This window comes from Emys orbicularis, chromosome 2 (assembly GCF_028017835.1).
Source record: "Emys orbicularis isolate rEmyOrb1 chromosome 2, rEmyOrb1.hap1, whole genome shotgun sequence".
In the NCBI taxonomy this organism is placed as follows: domain Eukaryota; kingdom Metazoa; phylum Chordata; order Testudines; family Emydidae; genus Emys; species Emys orbicularis.
Window position 1 is genome coordinate 260,211,682 of NC_088684.1, and position 14,106 is coordinate 260,225,787.

Sequence of the window (14,106 nt, forward strand, 5' to 3'; positions counted from 1 at the left end):
CAAGCTTCACAATCATCATAGCTGTGAACAGTATTAAATTGTTTGTTTAAAACGTATACTGTGTGTATATCTATATAATATATACTCTTTTGTCTGGTGAAAAAAAATTTCCCTGGAACCTAACCCCCCCATTTACATTAATTCTTATGGGGAAACTGGAGTCACTTAACATCGTTTCGCTTAAAGTTGCATTTTTCAGGAACATAACTACAATGTTAAGTGAGGAGTTACTGTATGTGGCTAAATCCTGCAGTCCTTACTTGGGCAAAACTTCCATTAACTTTAGTGATTGTGAGATTTGACTCCTGGGTTTTGCAGGAAGTCTGAATGTGATTGTGATTAGTACACTGGTTTATTTTGCACCAGAAGTCAAATGGTGTAAACAGATCTCAGTCCCTGATGTCATCAAGGACAAAGTTTAGAACAGCAGTGACAAAGTCAAAACAATTTGGTGGTTAGGACTCTCAAGAGAAGCAGTAAGTGCAAAAGGTCATTATTTGCTAACAGCTAGGGCAGTAACTCAGCATATGCCCTTAGCTGAAACTTTGTATCCTTTTGGTGTCAAGTTACTATCATGTTTTTTTTTCTCCCTACAAGCTCCCGAGAGAGATTTCCTGATATTGAGGGGGGCAGTGGCACCATTTGAACTGTAATTTCATTATTTGTTTAATAAGCCTGGCTTCCTTTTTAAATCTCAATTATCTTAAAGCGGTGGTCTCTAGCTATAGAATATGGCACTAATGTATCATCTTTGTGCATTTATGCATTCATGTTCCCCTTCTTTCAATGTTTCCCTAAGAAACCTGTTTGATGAGTGTGGTCGGTGTCGGTCGGTCCACCGACCTGCTAGGGGCCGGTGGAGAGCTACAACGTCACTGGCCGTCCTGGGTTATGCCTCTGCCACTGGGGAATTAGCGGCGGGAAGAGCGCTAGCCAGCGTCCGGAACGTGCCCCTAAGGAAGGGAGCACCGGCAAAGGTCCGTAGCGTGCCCCTCAGGCAGGGGAGCGCCGGCAAAGGTCAGTGGCGTGCCCCTCAGGCAGGGGAGCGCAGGCAAAGGTCAGTAGCGTGCCCCTCAGGAAGGGGAGCGCCGGCAAAGGTCAGTAGCGCGCCCCTCAGGCAGGGGAGCGCTGTCGGGGTTATGGTTTCGACGTGGGTCGGCCGGGTAGGGGAACGCAGGCCCACCCTACACCACTGCGTTCCAGCCCAGGGCCCTGACAGTGTCAGGACGAGGGTCCCGCCACTGAGTCTGTGGGGTCCTTCCGCTATATAGACTCACCGCGGTGCAGTGCTGTCCCTGGGCTACTTCCTACCCGATTGCTCGTCCGAATCCCTCTGGTCCCGCCAGTTTGTCGGGGTAGTTAGCGGTTGGCAGCTCCAGCTCCCCCTCTGGCTCAGGCTCCTCCAGCTCCTCCCGGTCCTCGGCTGCTGGTAGCTCCAGCTCCCCCTCAGGCTCCTCCAGTCCCTCGGGGTACTCGGCAACGGGCAGTCCTGGCAGCCCCAGTCCTTCCTCCAGGTGAGGTTTCCACTGGTCCAGGGCCTCCCCTGGCGTGGCAGCAGGGTCTGAAGGGAGCAGCCCGCGGTCTGCGTCTGCCTCCCTCCCTGGTGCTGCCCTGACTGAGCTAAGGGCCCCGCCCTTTATACTTCCGGTTCCACCCTTCCCCTTCCAGGGGTTGGAGTGAGCTTGGCCTGGCCCCGCCCACTCAGGCTGAGAGAGCGGCCCTTTACCCTCAGGTTCGGAGGGCAGCCACCCTGGGTCCCTACATACCCCACCCCTCAAATCCAGCTCCCTAACCTCGGAGCTGGCATCCTCAGCCTCCCCTAGGCGGGAGAGAAAGTCTGCATTGGCGTTGTCCCGTCCCGCCCGATGGCGAATCGTAAAGGCGTAGGTTTGTAGCGTAAGATACCATCGCTGAAGGCGGGCATTCGCGTCCTTCATCTTGTTGAGCCACTTCAGGGGTGCATGATCTGTAACCAGTATAAAGGGGGCCCCGAGGAGATAGTAGCGGAGAGCATCAACCGCCCACTTAACAACTAGGGCCTCCTTCTCCAGGACGGAGTAGTTCCGCTCCCGGGGGAACAGCTTCTGACTGATATAAACAATAGGGTGTTCCTCCCCGTCCACCTACTGTGAGAGGACCGCCCCAAGCCCCACGCCGGAGGCATCAGTCTGAACAAAGAAATAACGATGAAAGTCTGGGCTGAAGAGTACTGGCTCGCTACACAGGCGGTCTTTGACAGTTTGAAAGGCCTCCTCGCAGTTGTCGGACCAGCACACTCTGCGAGGGCTATCTTTGGTCAGGAGCTCTGTCAGAGGGGCCATAATGGTTGCAAAGTGGGGTACGAACCGCCGGTAATAACCAGCTAGGCCCAAGAATTGACGCACCTGCCTCTTCGTGGTCGGCGCCTGACATTCCTTGAGTGCTTGGACCTTCCGGATGAGGGGGCGTATCTGTCCTCGCCCCAGGGTGTACCCCAGATAAGTGGTTTCTTCCCGCCCGATTCAGCATTTTTTTGGATTGGCTGTGAGGCTGGCGGCGCGGAGGTCCCGGAGGACAGCCGCTACTTAGTTGAGGTGTTCCCCCCAGTTGCTGCCATAGATGACCACATCATCCAGGTAGGCGGCGGCGTACTTGGTGTGTGGTTGCAAAATCTGATCCATCAAGCGCTGGAAGGTTGCTGGGGCCCCATGGAGGCCGAAAGGCATCCGGGTAAACTGGTACAACCCTGAAGGGGTGGCAAACGCGGTCTTCTCCTTGGATCGAGGTTCCAAGGGGATCTGCCAGTACCCCTTGGTGAGATCTAACGTGGTGATATAACAGGCTTCTGCAAACCGGTCAAGGAGCTCATCGACGCGGGGCATTGGATATGTGTCAAACTTTGAAATGGCGTTGACTCTCCGAAAGTCAATGCAAAACCGCCGGCTCCCATCTGGCTTCGGGATGAGGACGACGGGGCTCCGCCATTCGCTCTGGGAATGCTCAATAACACCCAGCCCCAACATGGCCTGGACTTCCTCCTCCACGGCCTCCCGCATTCGCCTAGGCAATGGCCTGGTCGTCTCTCGGACCACCTCCCCGGGGTCGGTCTGGATTGCATGGTAGGCGAGCGTAGTCCGTCCAGGCTTCGTGGTGAAGGTCCTGGGGAATGCCTTCACTAGGCAGAGGGTCTGTTCTCGCTGCTCGGCGGTGAGCATCTCGGCTAGCTGGGGTTCACCATTATCGGACTCTTCGGGGGGTTGTGGCCCAAGGTCTGATTCAGGCGGGTACGGGGCAATTAGTAGTCCTTCCCGTTCCCGCCAGGGTTTTAAAAGATTTACATGATAAATCTGCTTTTCCTTCCGGTGACCAGGTTGCCGGATTTCGTAAGTGACAGGCCCCACTTGGTGAAGGACTTCATACGGGCCCTGCCACCGGGGAATTAGCGGCGGGAAGAGCGCTAGCCAGCATCCGGAACGCGCCCCTCAGTCAGGGGAGCGCCGGCAAAGGTCCGTAGCACGCCCCTCAGGCAGTGGAGCGCCGGCAAAGGTCAGTGGCGCGCCCCTCAGGCAGGGGAGCGCCGGCAAAGGTCCGTGGCGCGCCCCTCAGGCAGGGGAGCGCCGGCAAAGGTCAGTGGCGCACCCCTCAGGCAGGGGAGCGCCGGCAAAGGTCCGTGGCGCGCCCCTCAGGCAGGGGAGCGCCGGCAAAGTTCAGTAGCGTGCCCCTCAGGCAGGGGAGCGCCGGCAAAGGTCAGTAGCGCACCCCTCAGGCAGGGGGAGCGCCGGCAAAGGTCAGCAGCGCGCCCCTCAGGCAGGGGAGCGCTGTCGGGGTTATGGTTCTGACGTGGGTTGGCCGGGTAGGGGAACGCAGGCCCACCCTACACCACTGCATTCCAGCCCAGGGTCCTGACAGTGTCAGGACGAGGGTCCCGCCACTGAGTCCGTGGGGTCCTTCCGCTATATAGACTCACCGCGGTGCAGTGCTGTCCCTGGGCTACTTCCTACCCGATTGCTCGTCCGAATCCCTCTGGTCCCGCCAGTTCGTCGGGGTAGTTAGCGGTTGGCAGCTCCAGCTCCCCCTCTGGCTCAGGCTCCTCCAGCTCCTCCCGGTCCTCGGCTGCTGGTAGCTCCAGCTCTCCCTCAGGCTCCTCCAGTCCCTCGGGGTACTCGGCAACGGGCAGTCCTGGCAGCCCCAGTCCTTCCTCCAGGCGAGGTTTCCACTGGTCCAGGGCCTCCCCTGGCGTGGCAGCAGGGTCTGAAGGGAGCAGCCTGCGGTCTGCATCTGCCTCCCTCCCTGGTGCTGCCTTGACTGAGCTAAGGGCCCCGCCCTTTATACTTCCGGTTCCACCCTTCCCCTTCCGGGGGTTGGAGTGAGCTTGGCCTGGCCCCGCCCACTCAGGCTGAGAGAGCGGCCCTTTACCCTCAGGTTCGGAGGGCAGCCACCCTGGGTCCCTGCAATGAGAAATCTTTAATGTGATCAGTGGTTAAGATTCCCAATCTTGACAAGACCTGGCATCGTAATGCTGACACAAAAACTCTGTGTATGCATGTTAGGATTTTGCATAGTGCCCATCACCTTAGTACTGGAGTATTTTCAATGTCTGCGAATTTTTGCTGTATAGATTAGATAAAGTGAGATGTGATCTCTGTGTGTCTATGTGTAACCCATTTTCCAAAGTAGATTACTTCAGTACTTTATTTTCTTCAACTTTCTTAGTTACATCTCTCACTTGCTATAATCCTTTATTCTCCTGTATCAAATTTTCTCCTCCTCTGATGGATTTTATTTTAGGTAACCTGGAGATAATTGTTCAGGAAAATCACCACTGCAATGCTATGGCTGCAATTATCTCTTGGGTTCTGCTTTTGGAACTGCACTTTCACAGTTTCTAACATCTTGAGATGCTCCTGGTTGAGTTACAGCTTTGTATTCAACTAGAAATCTTGTGGGGTTTTTTTACACAGAATATGAAGAGAATCGCTGTTTTCCCATAAGCACCTGCTTAATTCTCTTGCAGTCTATCTCCACATTACACATGTGCTGCTCCTCTTGTCATTCATTAATCTTCCTTGTGAGTTGCATGTTCAATCATTCCTGTTTTACTAGGTCCCGAGGAATATATGTAGTGTTTTTTCTTGGTACAAAATGTGAGGTTCTTTTATTTTTTCTGGACATTGTAAATTGAAGTCATTATCAATTTTCCCATCTATTGTTCCTATCAAATCATAGCTAATATCTCTCTCTCTGATTGTAACAGTTATTTGTTTGTTTGTGTTGCTGTAGGGCCTACAATGCATTCAGCAGTGTTCAATAACATAGTCCCTGTCTTGAAGACCATACAATCTGAGAAGAGTTTATAGGGGAAAAATTACACCAAAACTGAATGCACTATCTGACTATCCAGAATCTATATATTCCTATTGAGGTCTCTTTATATGGCATTGTCACCCTAGTTTCCGGGTGGGCAGAGTCAGACTGGGCTCTCCCCTTCCCACCGGAAGTTGAGAGACGGGGGAAGAAGTATGAAAGCTCAGTTGGAGCCCAGACAGGTAAGGAGGCTGACATGCCTGGCTCGCTGCAGGCCTCTGTCGCTGCTGCTGAGCCAGGCAGCACCCTGACCCAGGAGGAGACCGAGTGGGACACTGAGGAGGACCTCTGCTGCCCTGACAACTCATCCGGGCTTCCAGAGCCACCAGCCATGCCAGACACAGAGGAGCTGCTGGGACTACCACTAGCTGTATATCCCGTTGAGATTGAGGATGACCCCGCAGGATCCAAGGAGAGGGTAGGAGGAAGCCCAGGGACAGCCGACTATAGTCTGGCTGTGCTGCTGCCTGTACCCAGGTCAGTGTGTCATGGCTGGACCCTGCTGACCCACTGTTAGGGCCCTGGGCTGGGACCCGATGGAGTCAGGTGAGCCTGGGTCCCTAAACCTCTACTGCTGCCAACCCCATGCCAAGGGTGGCAGCCTCCCCACCACAGGCCAAAGGGCTTGTGTTGTCTGCCGTCGGCCAATGCTAGGATGACAGACTGCTTGTATGTTCTGCCCCTGCCTGAGGACCAGAGCCCATAGACTACCTTTTTGCTCTGCCCCTGCCTGAGGACCAGAGCCCATAGTCTGCTTGGGTGCTTTGTCCTGAGGGCCTGAGACTAGAGACAGCATGTTAGCTCTGCGCTGCCTCAGGGTCTGACGACCGCCACCACACTACAGTAGCTATCAGTGGAGGTATTTTCTCTTTTTGGTTTTAATGTGAATGTAGTGCTCATATATAAAGGTGAACAGTCAGCCGTGAAAACTGAAGTTATCTGGTCACAAAATGGACGTTGGCATTGCACAGCTTTCACACTGGCCCCATAGTGTGCTATCCATGCCCAAGAGCGTAAGTTGGTCTGCATACCCATTCAATCATTGGCATCTCTGCTAAGACTCCTGACAAGTAAACTAATTATGATGTGGTCACCCTCACTAAGGGCCTGATTCCGCCCTGCTTATTCAGATTGAATATTATCTCAGTGGGGGCTCAGTCCAGCTAGATGCTGAGCACTTTGTCCCCAATCCAACAAAGCATTTAAGCATATACTTAACTTTTAAACACATGGATAGTTCCATTGAAACACATGCTGGAGCACACTCAGAATGTTTGGCACCTTGCAGGATGGAGCCCTAAGGCTACTAGGGTAGTAAGATAATACTCACGGTGTATACGGATGGCAAAATCAAGCTCCACGAAATGGACAGTTATCACCAACTCTTCTCAAGTATTGTGGGTCGCTGAACAGTTACCATGTTGAGCTGGGTCAATTCCATGCTGGTGACTTGGAAGTGAAAGGATTTGTCGCTATTACCAATCCTCTGAGCCATTATCATCCTTTTGGGTCAGTGGCCAGTAAGCCCTTTCAGCTTTATTATAATGCTGGCTGTTCATTCTCTTTTATAAACAGCATTGTGCCTCCCCTAAAAATGAACGATCAGGAAACAATTGATTTCGCAGCCTGTCCATGTTAGAGTTTGATGGTGGATGAACAGAAGGAATGTACTAGGTAAACTTAATCCAAGATCTCAGCAAGCATTTTGCATAGCCTAGTGAACAGCAGATATAGTGAATGCCCAGTTCTGAAATGGCAAGCTGTCTGTTCATGCATTTTTAGGTGCCAAAGCTTTGGGATCCTGTTCTTGTTCAGATTACTTCCTCGCCTGCAGTGCTGAGCTAAAGCTTATTATGTTTTAATTATCTTGTTCTTGTGCCTTGTTGCTGAGGTATTTCTTTGTATATCTCTGGATTTTAATTCATGGAATAACTGTGAGGATTGAACTGTGTTCTTGGAATGCCTATTCCTTTCTTGGAAGAAAGATTTGGTATGTGTAGTCTGTAAATAATTTAAAGTGGAATCTTTCTGAAGCACGATGTTGTCACTGTAGTAGAAATAAAGTTGTTAAATTCATAGCCCACCATTTTGTCTAAAATAGTTTTATATTCTATACAGTGTAATAATTAAGGGATGTTTGAAATCACCACCATGACTTCTGTTAGGAAAGCAACAAATTCACTTTTGCACGATAATGTGGTTTTCTGTAGTACTTAGAACCATGTTCTTCCTGCAGTTTGGATGCCTAAGTCTGATGTTTCATTCATATCTTCAGTCTTGATGGGGAAAGAGGAAAGCTGAAAGTGCTCGTAACTAGCTGTGAATTATAGCCATAATAATGTGATTACAAAGCCCAAGTGAGGTGCTGCAAGGTATAACAGCATGGGTACCCTTTGTTTTGTTTTTTATTAAGAATCCATATAAATCTAACACAATAATGACCTCTTTGTTTACTTACAAAAATAATTTGGTAGAGAAATTACACAGAATTCTAACTAACTGCAGGTGGGTGGGTTTTTGTTTGTTTCTTTTGTGGGTTTACAGATACAGGGGTTGGTCATGCATCATTAAAGCCTATGGGAATTTTTCAGTTGACTTGAATAGAAGCTGGATCAAGCCCATACTCTACAATTATCATTAAATTAGCGCTAGAATTAGATAGTGAAATAGTTTTTCAACTTAGAAGGTGTTGAGCTGCCTCTAGTAAAAAATCTTTAAGAATAAACTCATGGGAGTTCATGTTAAGAGAAAATGCTACCCTTGTAAAACAGTGAAGAGGGCCTTACCAAAGCTATTATTTTGTGAGAAGTACATGTGAGCACTCTAAAAATGTATATGGCAGTGTTTAGATAGAGCATAAGTGCCTATATATATAATGTTTTACATGTTCACGAATTTTCCAAAATCCATTACTGTGAAGAGAATTATTTTTTAAACTAGAAGATTTTGTATGATTAAGAACATAAGAACGGCCATACTGGGTCAGATCAATGGTCCATGTAGCCCAGTGTCCTGTCTTCTGACTGTGGTCAGTGCCAGAGACTTCAGAGGGAATGAGCAGAACAGAGCAATTAATGAGTGATCCATCCCCTGTTGTCCACTCCCAACTTCTGGCAGTCACAGGCTTAGTGTTTCATCCCTGATCATCTTAGCTAATAGCCATTGATGGACCTATACTCCATGCATTTGCCTAATTTCATCTGAAATAATATTGAAGCACCATGCCATGTTTACATCAGAATACTAGAGTAACTCTGTTCAGAATGATTGCTTCCCCTCAAAGTATAAACTGCTGAACGCTTTTAATCTGTGACTTTGAAGTGGCAGGAGAGTCTTTAAAGCTGAACTGCTGTACGAGGCCCAAAGCATAAAGAGAGAATCACGGGGGGAGAATACTAGGCTTTCTACCCCTGTAACTCCTCAAGTAGAATGCAGGAGTTCTGCCAGTTGAGCACTCTGTCATGACTATTATCCCAGGGAATGCCTGCCACCTTGATAACTGTGTTCAATGTATAAACATTTGAACTTTGCTTCACTGGCACAGCAGTTGGCTTGGGGAATTCAACTAGTTACACAAACAAGATTGTCATTTAGCTTATCTGAAGAAATCACCTTTCCTGCTGTTCTTGGAACAGACAAAAAATGACCTATCTCATGATGGAACGTGGTGCGGAAATGAGGACAGAATTAGGAAATTTTCCTCTTGGGCTGCTGGGCTAATTTATTGCTTCTAGGTATGTCACCATCACATCTCTCTTTAGCTGAATACATGGGAGCTCTTGTAGGGGCAAATCCAGTAAACTCTTTGAGAATGTTTCTTCATGGCAATGTGCATGTATTTCAAAAATCCTGATTTTTGTCAGCCTCTGGATTTAGGCACTGCTGTACAGACTTGACACATTTATCAGCCATCTACTAGCTATGGTAGTATGTAGATTCAGAAGACAAAGTGGAGGGCATCCTCAGTGAGGTTCAGAAGCAATGCCTTGGGAAGGAGCCCAGCTCTTCACTTCTTCCATCCATCCCCAGCTGATCAGAATTGGGAGAGTGCTGGGCTTTCTCCGCAGAGGCTCCATCTCTCATGGTGGTTAAATTTTTGAGACATTTGATGCTCAATTCCCAGAGGAAAATGTTTAGGAATAAGAATGGGAATGTCCTGTGTAATCGATATGGCTTCCATCACCGTAAAATCGGAGCAGGATAGAAATAATACTGAGAACATTATAATGCCATCATATCAATCAGTGAAGCTATATCCAGTTAAGGTCATCTCCTCTAAACAAAACAAAACAAAATGAGAAGGTATCCAGAGAAAGGCTATGTAAATAGCCAAGGGCATAGAAAAACTGTCAAATGAGGAGATACTGACAATTTGGGGACTGCGTAGTTTTGAAGGAAACAAATGAGAGAAGACATGATAGAGATGGCTTCTCCTAGATGGAGCTACTATAAAGTGGGTGCATAACTGGTTGGCAAACCATTTCCAGAGAGTAGTTATCAGAGGTTCACAGTCAAGCTGGAAGGACATATCAAGTGAGGTCCTGCAGGGATCAGTTCTGGGTTTGGTTCTGTTCAACATCTTCATGACCATAATTTAGATAATGGCACAGAGAGTACACTTCTAAAGTTTGTGGATGATACCAAGCTGGGATGGGTTGCAAGTGTTTTGGAGGATAGGATTAAAATTCAAAGTGATTTGGACAAACTGGAGAAATGGTCTGAAGTAAATAGGATGAAATTCAGTAAGGACAAAGGCAAAGTACTCCAATTAGGAAGGAACAATCAGTTGCACACATACAAAATGGGAAATGACTGCCTACGAAGGAGTATTGCAGAAAGAGATCTGGGGGGTCATGGTGGATCACAAGCTAAATATGAGTCAACAGTGTAACATTATCAGAGGGGTAGCTGTGTTAGTCTGAATCTGTAAAAAGCAACAGAGGGTCCTGTGGCACCTTTAAGACTAACAGAAGTATTGGAGCATAAGCTTTCCTGGGTGAATGCCCACTTCATCAGACACAAGTAACATTGTTGCAAAAAAAGCAAACATCATTCTGGGATGTATTAGCAGGAGTGTTGTAAGCAAGACAGGAGAAGTAATTCTTCTGTTCTACTCCGCGCTGATGAGGCCTCAACTGGAGTATTGTTTTCAGTTCTGGGTGCCACAACTCAGGAATGATGTGAACAAATTGGAAAAAGTGCAGAGAAGAACAAGAAAAATGATTAAAGGTGTAGAAAACATGACCTATGAGGGAAGACTTAAAAATTTGGTTTGTTTAATCTGGAGAAGAGAAGACTGAAGAGGTATAACAACAGCTTTCAAGTACACAAAAGATTGTTACAAAGAAGAGGGAGAAAAATTGTTCTCATTAGCCTCTGAGGATAGGACTAGAAGCAATGGGCTTAAATTGCAGCAAGGGTGGTTTAGGTTGGACACTAGGAAAAACTTCTTGTCAGGGTAGTTAAGCATTGGAATAAATTGCCTAGGGAGGTTGTGGAATATCCATCATTGGAGATTTTTAAGAGCAGGTGTCATAAACATACAGCTAATGGTAGCATAAAATCCCTCCTTACCTGTAAAGGGTTAAGAAGCTCAGATAAGCTCTCACTGAAATAATACATCTAATATTACAAAAATAGTAAGTAATAGCAAGGAAATCTAAAGAATCTTTTGTTTTAGCTTGTGAATTTTCCCGGTGCTAAGAGGGAGGTTTATCCCTGTTTTTGTAACTTTAACTTTTGCCTGGAGGGGAAATCCTCTGTGTTTTGAATCTTTTTGTTATCCTGTAAAGTTATCTTCCATCCTGAATTTACAGAGGTGATTCTTTTATTTTTTTTAAAATAAATTCTTCTTTTAAGAACCTGCTTGATTTTTCATTGTTCTTAAGATCCAAGGGTTTGGGTTTGTGTTCACCTGTACCAAATTGGTGAGGATATTATTCTCAAGCCTTCCCCAGGAAAGGGGGTGTAGGGCTTGGGGGAATATTTTGGGGGAATAGGACTCCAAGTGGTCCTTTCTCTGATTCTTTGTCTAAATCACTTGGTGGTGGCAGCATACAGTTCAAGGACAAGGTGGAATTTGTGCCTTGGAAAAGTTTTTAACCTAAGCTGGTAAAAATGAGCTTCGGGGGTCTTTCATGTGGGTCCCCACATCTGTACCCCAGAATTCAGAGTGGGGAAGGAACCCTGACAGCAGGTTAGACAAACACCTGTCAGGGATGGTCTAGATAGTATTTAGTCTTGACATGAGTGCAGGGGACTGGATTAGATAACCTCTCCAGGTCCCTTCCAGTGCTATGATTCTATGATGTTTAAAATAAAAAATGGGATAGAAAATACAAAACAAGCAGTCCTGTTTACCTTTTCTCCTGTTGCGAGAAGAGCACATCCAATGAAATTGAAAGGCAATAAATTCAAAACTAAAAAAAGCAATAGTTTATGACATGACTTGTATTTAACCTATGGAACTCCCTGCCAAAAAATCACTGAGTGTGAGAACTCTGCAGAACTCAAAAAAGGACTAGCTACTTAGAATAAATGTGAACATCTGAAGACCTATTAGATAGGATAAAAATATACTTTAGTGAGTGTGCAGCATATTCAGAGCTATGAAATATATAGTTCTTGGAATATTGTCATTTCACAGAAATGTATGGCAGCAGTACTTCTTGTAGAATACAAATCCATCCTTATTCATGGATATTCTATACATGATATCTAGTTCTTAGAGATTCTCAATTTCTAATGTAACAGGTTTAATTTTCTCTTACAAATTTTACTTTCATTTTGAAAAGGGGCTTTCATTTACTGATATATACGATTAACCATTGACCTGGCACATTTTCTTCTAGGGCTCTGTTCTAATCTCAAATACCCAGGTAAATATTGTCACATTAACTAGATATTGTATGTTTTACATGCAGGCACAGAAACACTGACACATTTTTGAAGATCAGAGAAAGATCCTGCTTGCATATTGGGGAATGGAATAGCTCTCTACCTCTGTATTGTAGGTGAAACAGAATAAAAGCTTATAATATGGTCAGTGTAAGAACACATTCAATATAAATGACCCATTTTCTAAGTTTTTACTACTATTAATGTTTTGCAACCTTAATATTTGGATTCTGATTAAGACAACAAATGGAAAATGAGGTACATATAAGAAGAAATGCAGCCCATCCTTTGAATTGTGTGTCTATATTTCCAAAATGTTTAGAACTAGGAGAGAAGATTCTTTGTAATGCTTGATTACAGAAGCAACTCCTGGGATTGCTACAGCCAGGGGCTGTGATGGACCCACAGCCTGTTCTGTGTCTTTTTTCCCCCCTGGATCAACACTTAAGTGCCTGAATTTAACTGTATGTCTTCATTTGCCTCCTGGGTGGGGGTGGAGGGATGGTGCGTTCAATGGCAGGATTGCAGGGATTCAAAATAAACCTGTTCATTAATCTTTTAAAAGAAACTTTTGAATCCAGATCATATTACTTAATTCCTGTGATTTCAAGTAAGACTATATTTTAAAAAGTCTGACCAGTAAATTTCAAGGAGCAGGTTAAACTTGACCTATTTTAAAGGCACTCATTGCTAGTCATGCACTGTAGATTCCTTTCCTCCTTTCCATGCCTCCCTGTAAGGTTGCAAAGGTTTTTAGTAAGAGCTACATTATCTACCTATTTTGGTATTTGTACGGTTCCACTCTCTGTGATATCTGATAGTCACATGTATCCCTACTGAATTATTAAACTTGTAAGTGGGCAGGGAATCTGTCTGGACGAATAAGAGAATAACTGAAAGATTTATTGAAATAAAAGTTAGCTGAAGTGACAGTGTCTTTCCCCTATATGCTGTACAGCAGGGGTGGGCAAACTTTTTGGGCTGAGGGCCACATCTGGGTGGGGAAATTGTATGCAGGGCTGGGGCAGGGGGTTGCAGTGTGAGAGGGGGTGCGGTGTGCAGGAATCTCAGGGCAAGGGATTGGGGCAGAGGAGGGGTGCAGGGTGTATGAGGGCGTTGGGAAGGGGGTTGGGGTGCAGGAGGGGTGTGGAGTGCAGGAGGGGGCTCAGGGCAGGGGTGCAGGAGGGATGCGGACTGCAGGAGGGGGCTCAGGGCAGGGGGTTGGGGTGCAGGAGGGTGCGAGGTACGGCAGGGGCTTCAGGGCAGGGGGTTGGGGTGCATAGGGGTGCAGGGTGCAGCAGGGAGCTCAGGGCAGGGGGTTGGGGTGCAGGAGGGGTGCGGGATGTACAAGGGGGCTCAGGGTTTGGGGTGCAGGAGGGGTGCGAGGTGCAGGCAGGGGGCTTAGGGCAGGGAGTTGGGGGGCGGGGTGCAGGAGGAGTTCGGGTTCCGCCCCGGTGCCGCTTACCTAAAATGGCTCCAGGGTGGCAGCGGCGTGCACCGCAGCCAGTGCAGGCTCCCTGCATACCTGCCCTGTCCCCGGCCCCGCACCGCTCCAGGAAGTGCTGCGGCCCCTGGGGGAGGGCTCTGCGTGTGCTGCCCTTGCCGCACCTCCAGGTACCTCCCCTGAAGCTCCCATTGGCCTCGGTTCCCCGTTCCCGGCCAATGGGAGTTGCGGGGGGGCAGTGCCTGGAGCCCAGGGCAATGCACGGAGCCCTCTGCCCCACCACCCGGGGTCCGCAGGGACGTGGTGCTGCCGGCCGCTTCTGAGAGCGGCGCGGGGCCCACGGTGCCACTGGGGGCAATCCTGTGGGCCGGATCCAAAGCCCTGAGGGGCCGGACCCGGCCCGCGAGCCGTAGTTTGCCCAC

At 47.9% G+C, this 14,106-nt stretch overlaps 1 protein-coding gene across 1 annotated transcript in view; it reads left to right on the top strand.

Annotated features, from left to right (window-relative positions):
* Window positions 1-5,539: 5,539 nt before the first annotated feature.
* Window positions 5,540-14,106, top strand: part of PLXDC2 (plexin domain containing 2) — a 363,862-nt gene continuing 355,295 nt past the window's right edge. The window contains exons 1-2 of the mRNA XM_065398467.1: window positions 5,540-5,820; window positions 6,919-6,977. Of these exons, the coding sequence (XP_065254539.1) occupies window positions 5,540-5,820; window positions 6,919-6,977 (340 nt within the window). The remainder of the gene's footprint in view (window positions 5,821-6,918; window positions 6,978-14,106) is intronic.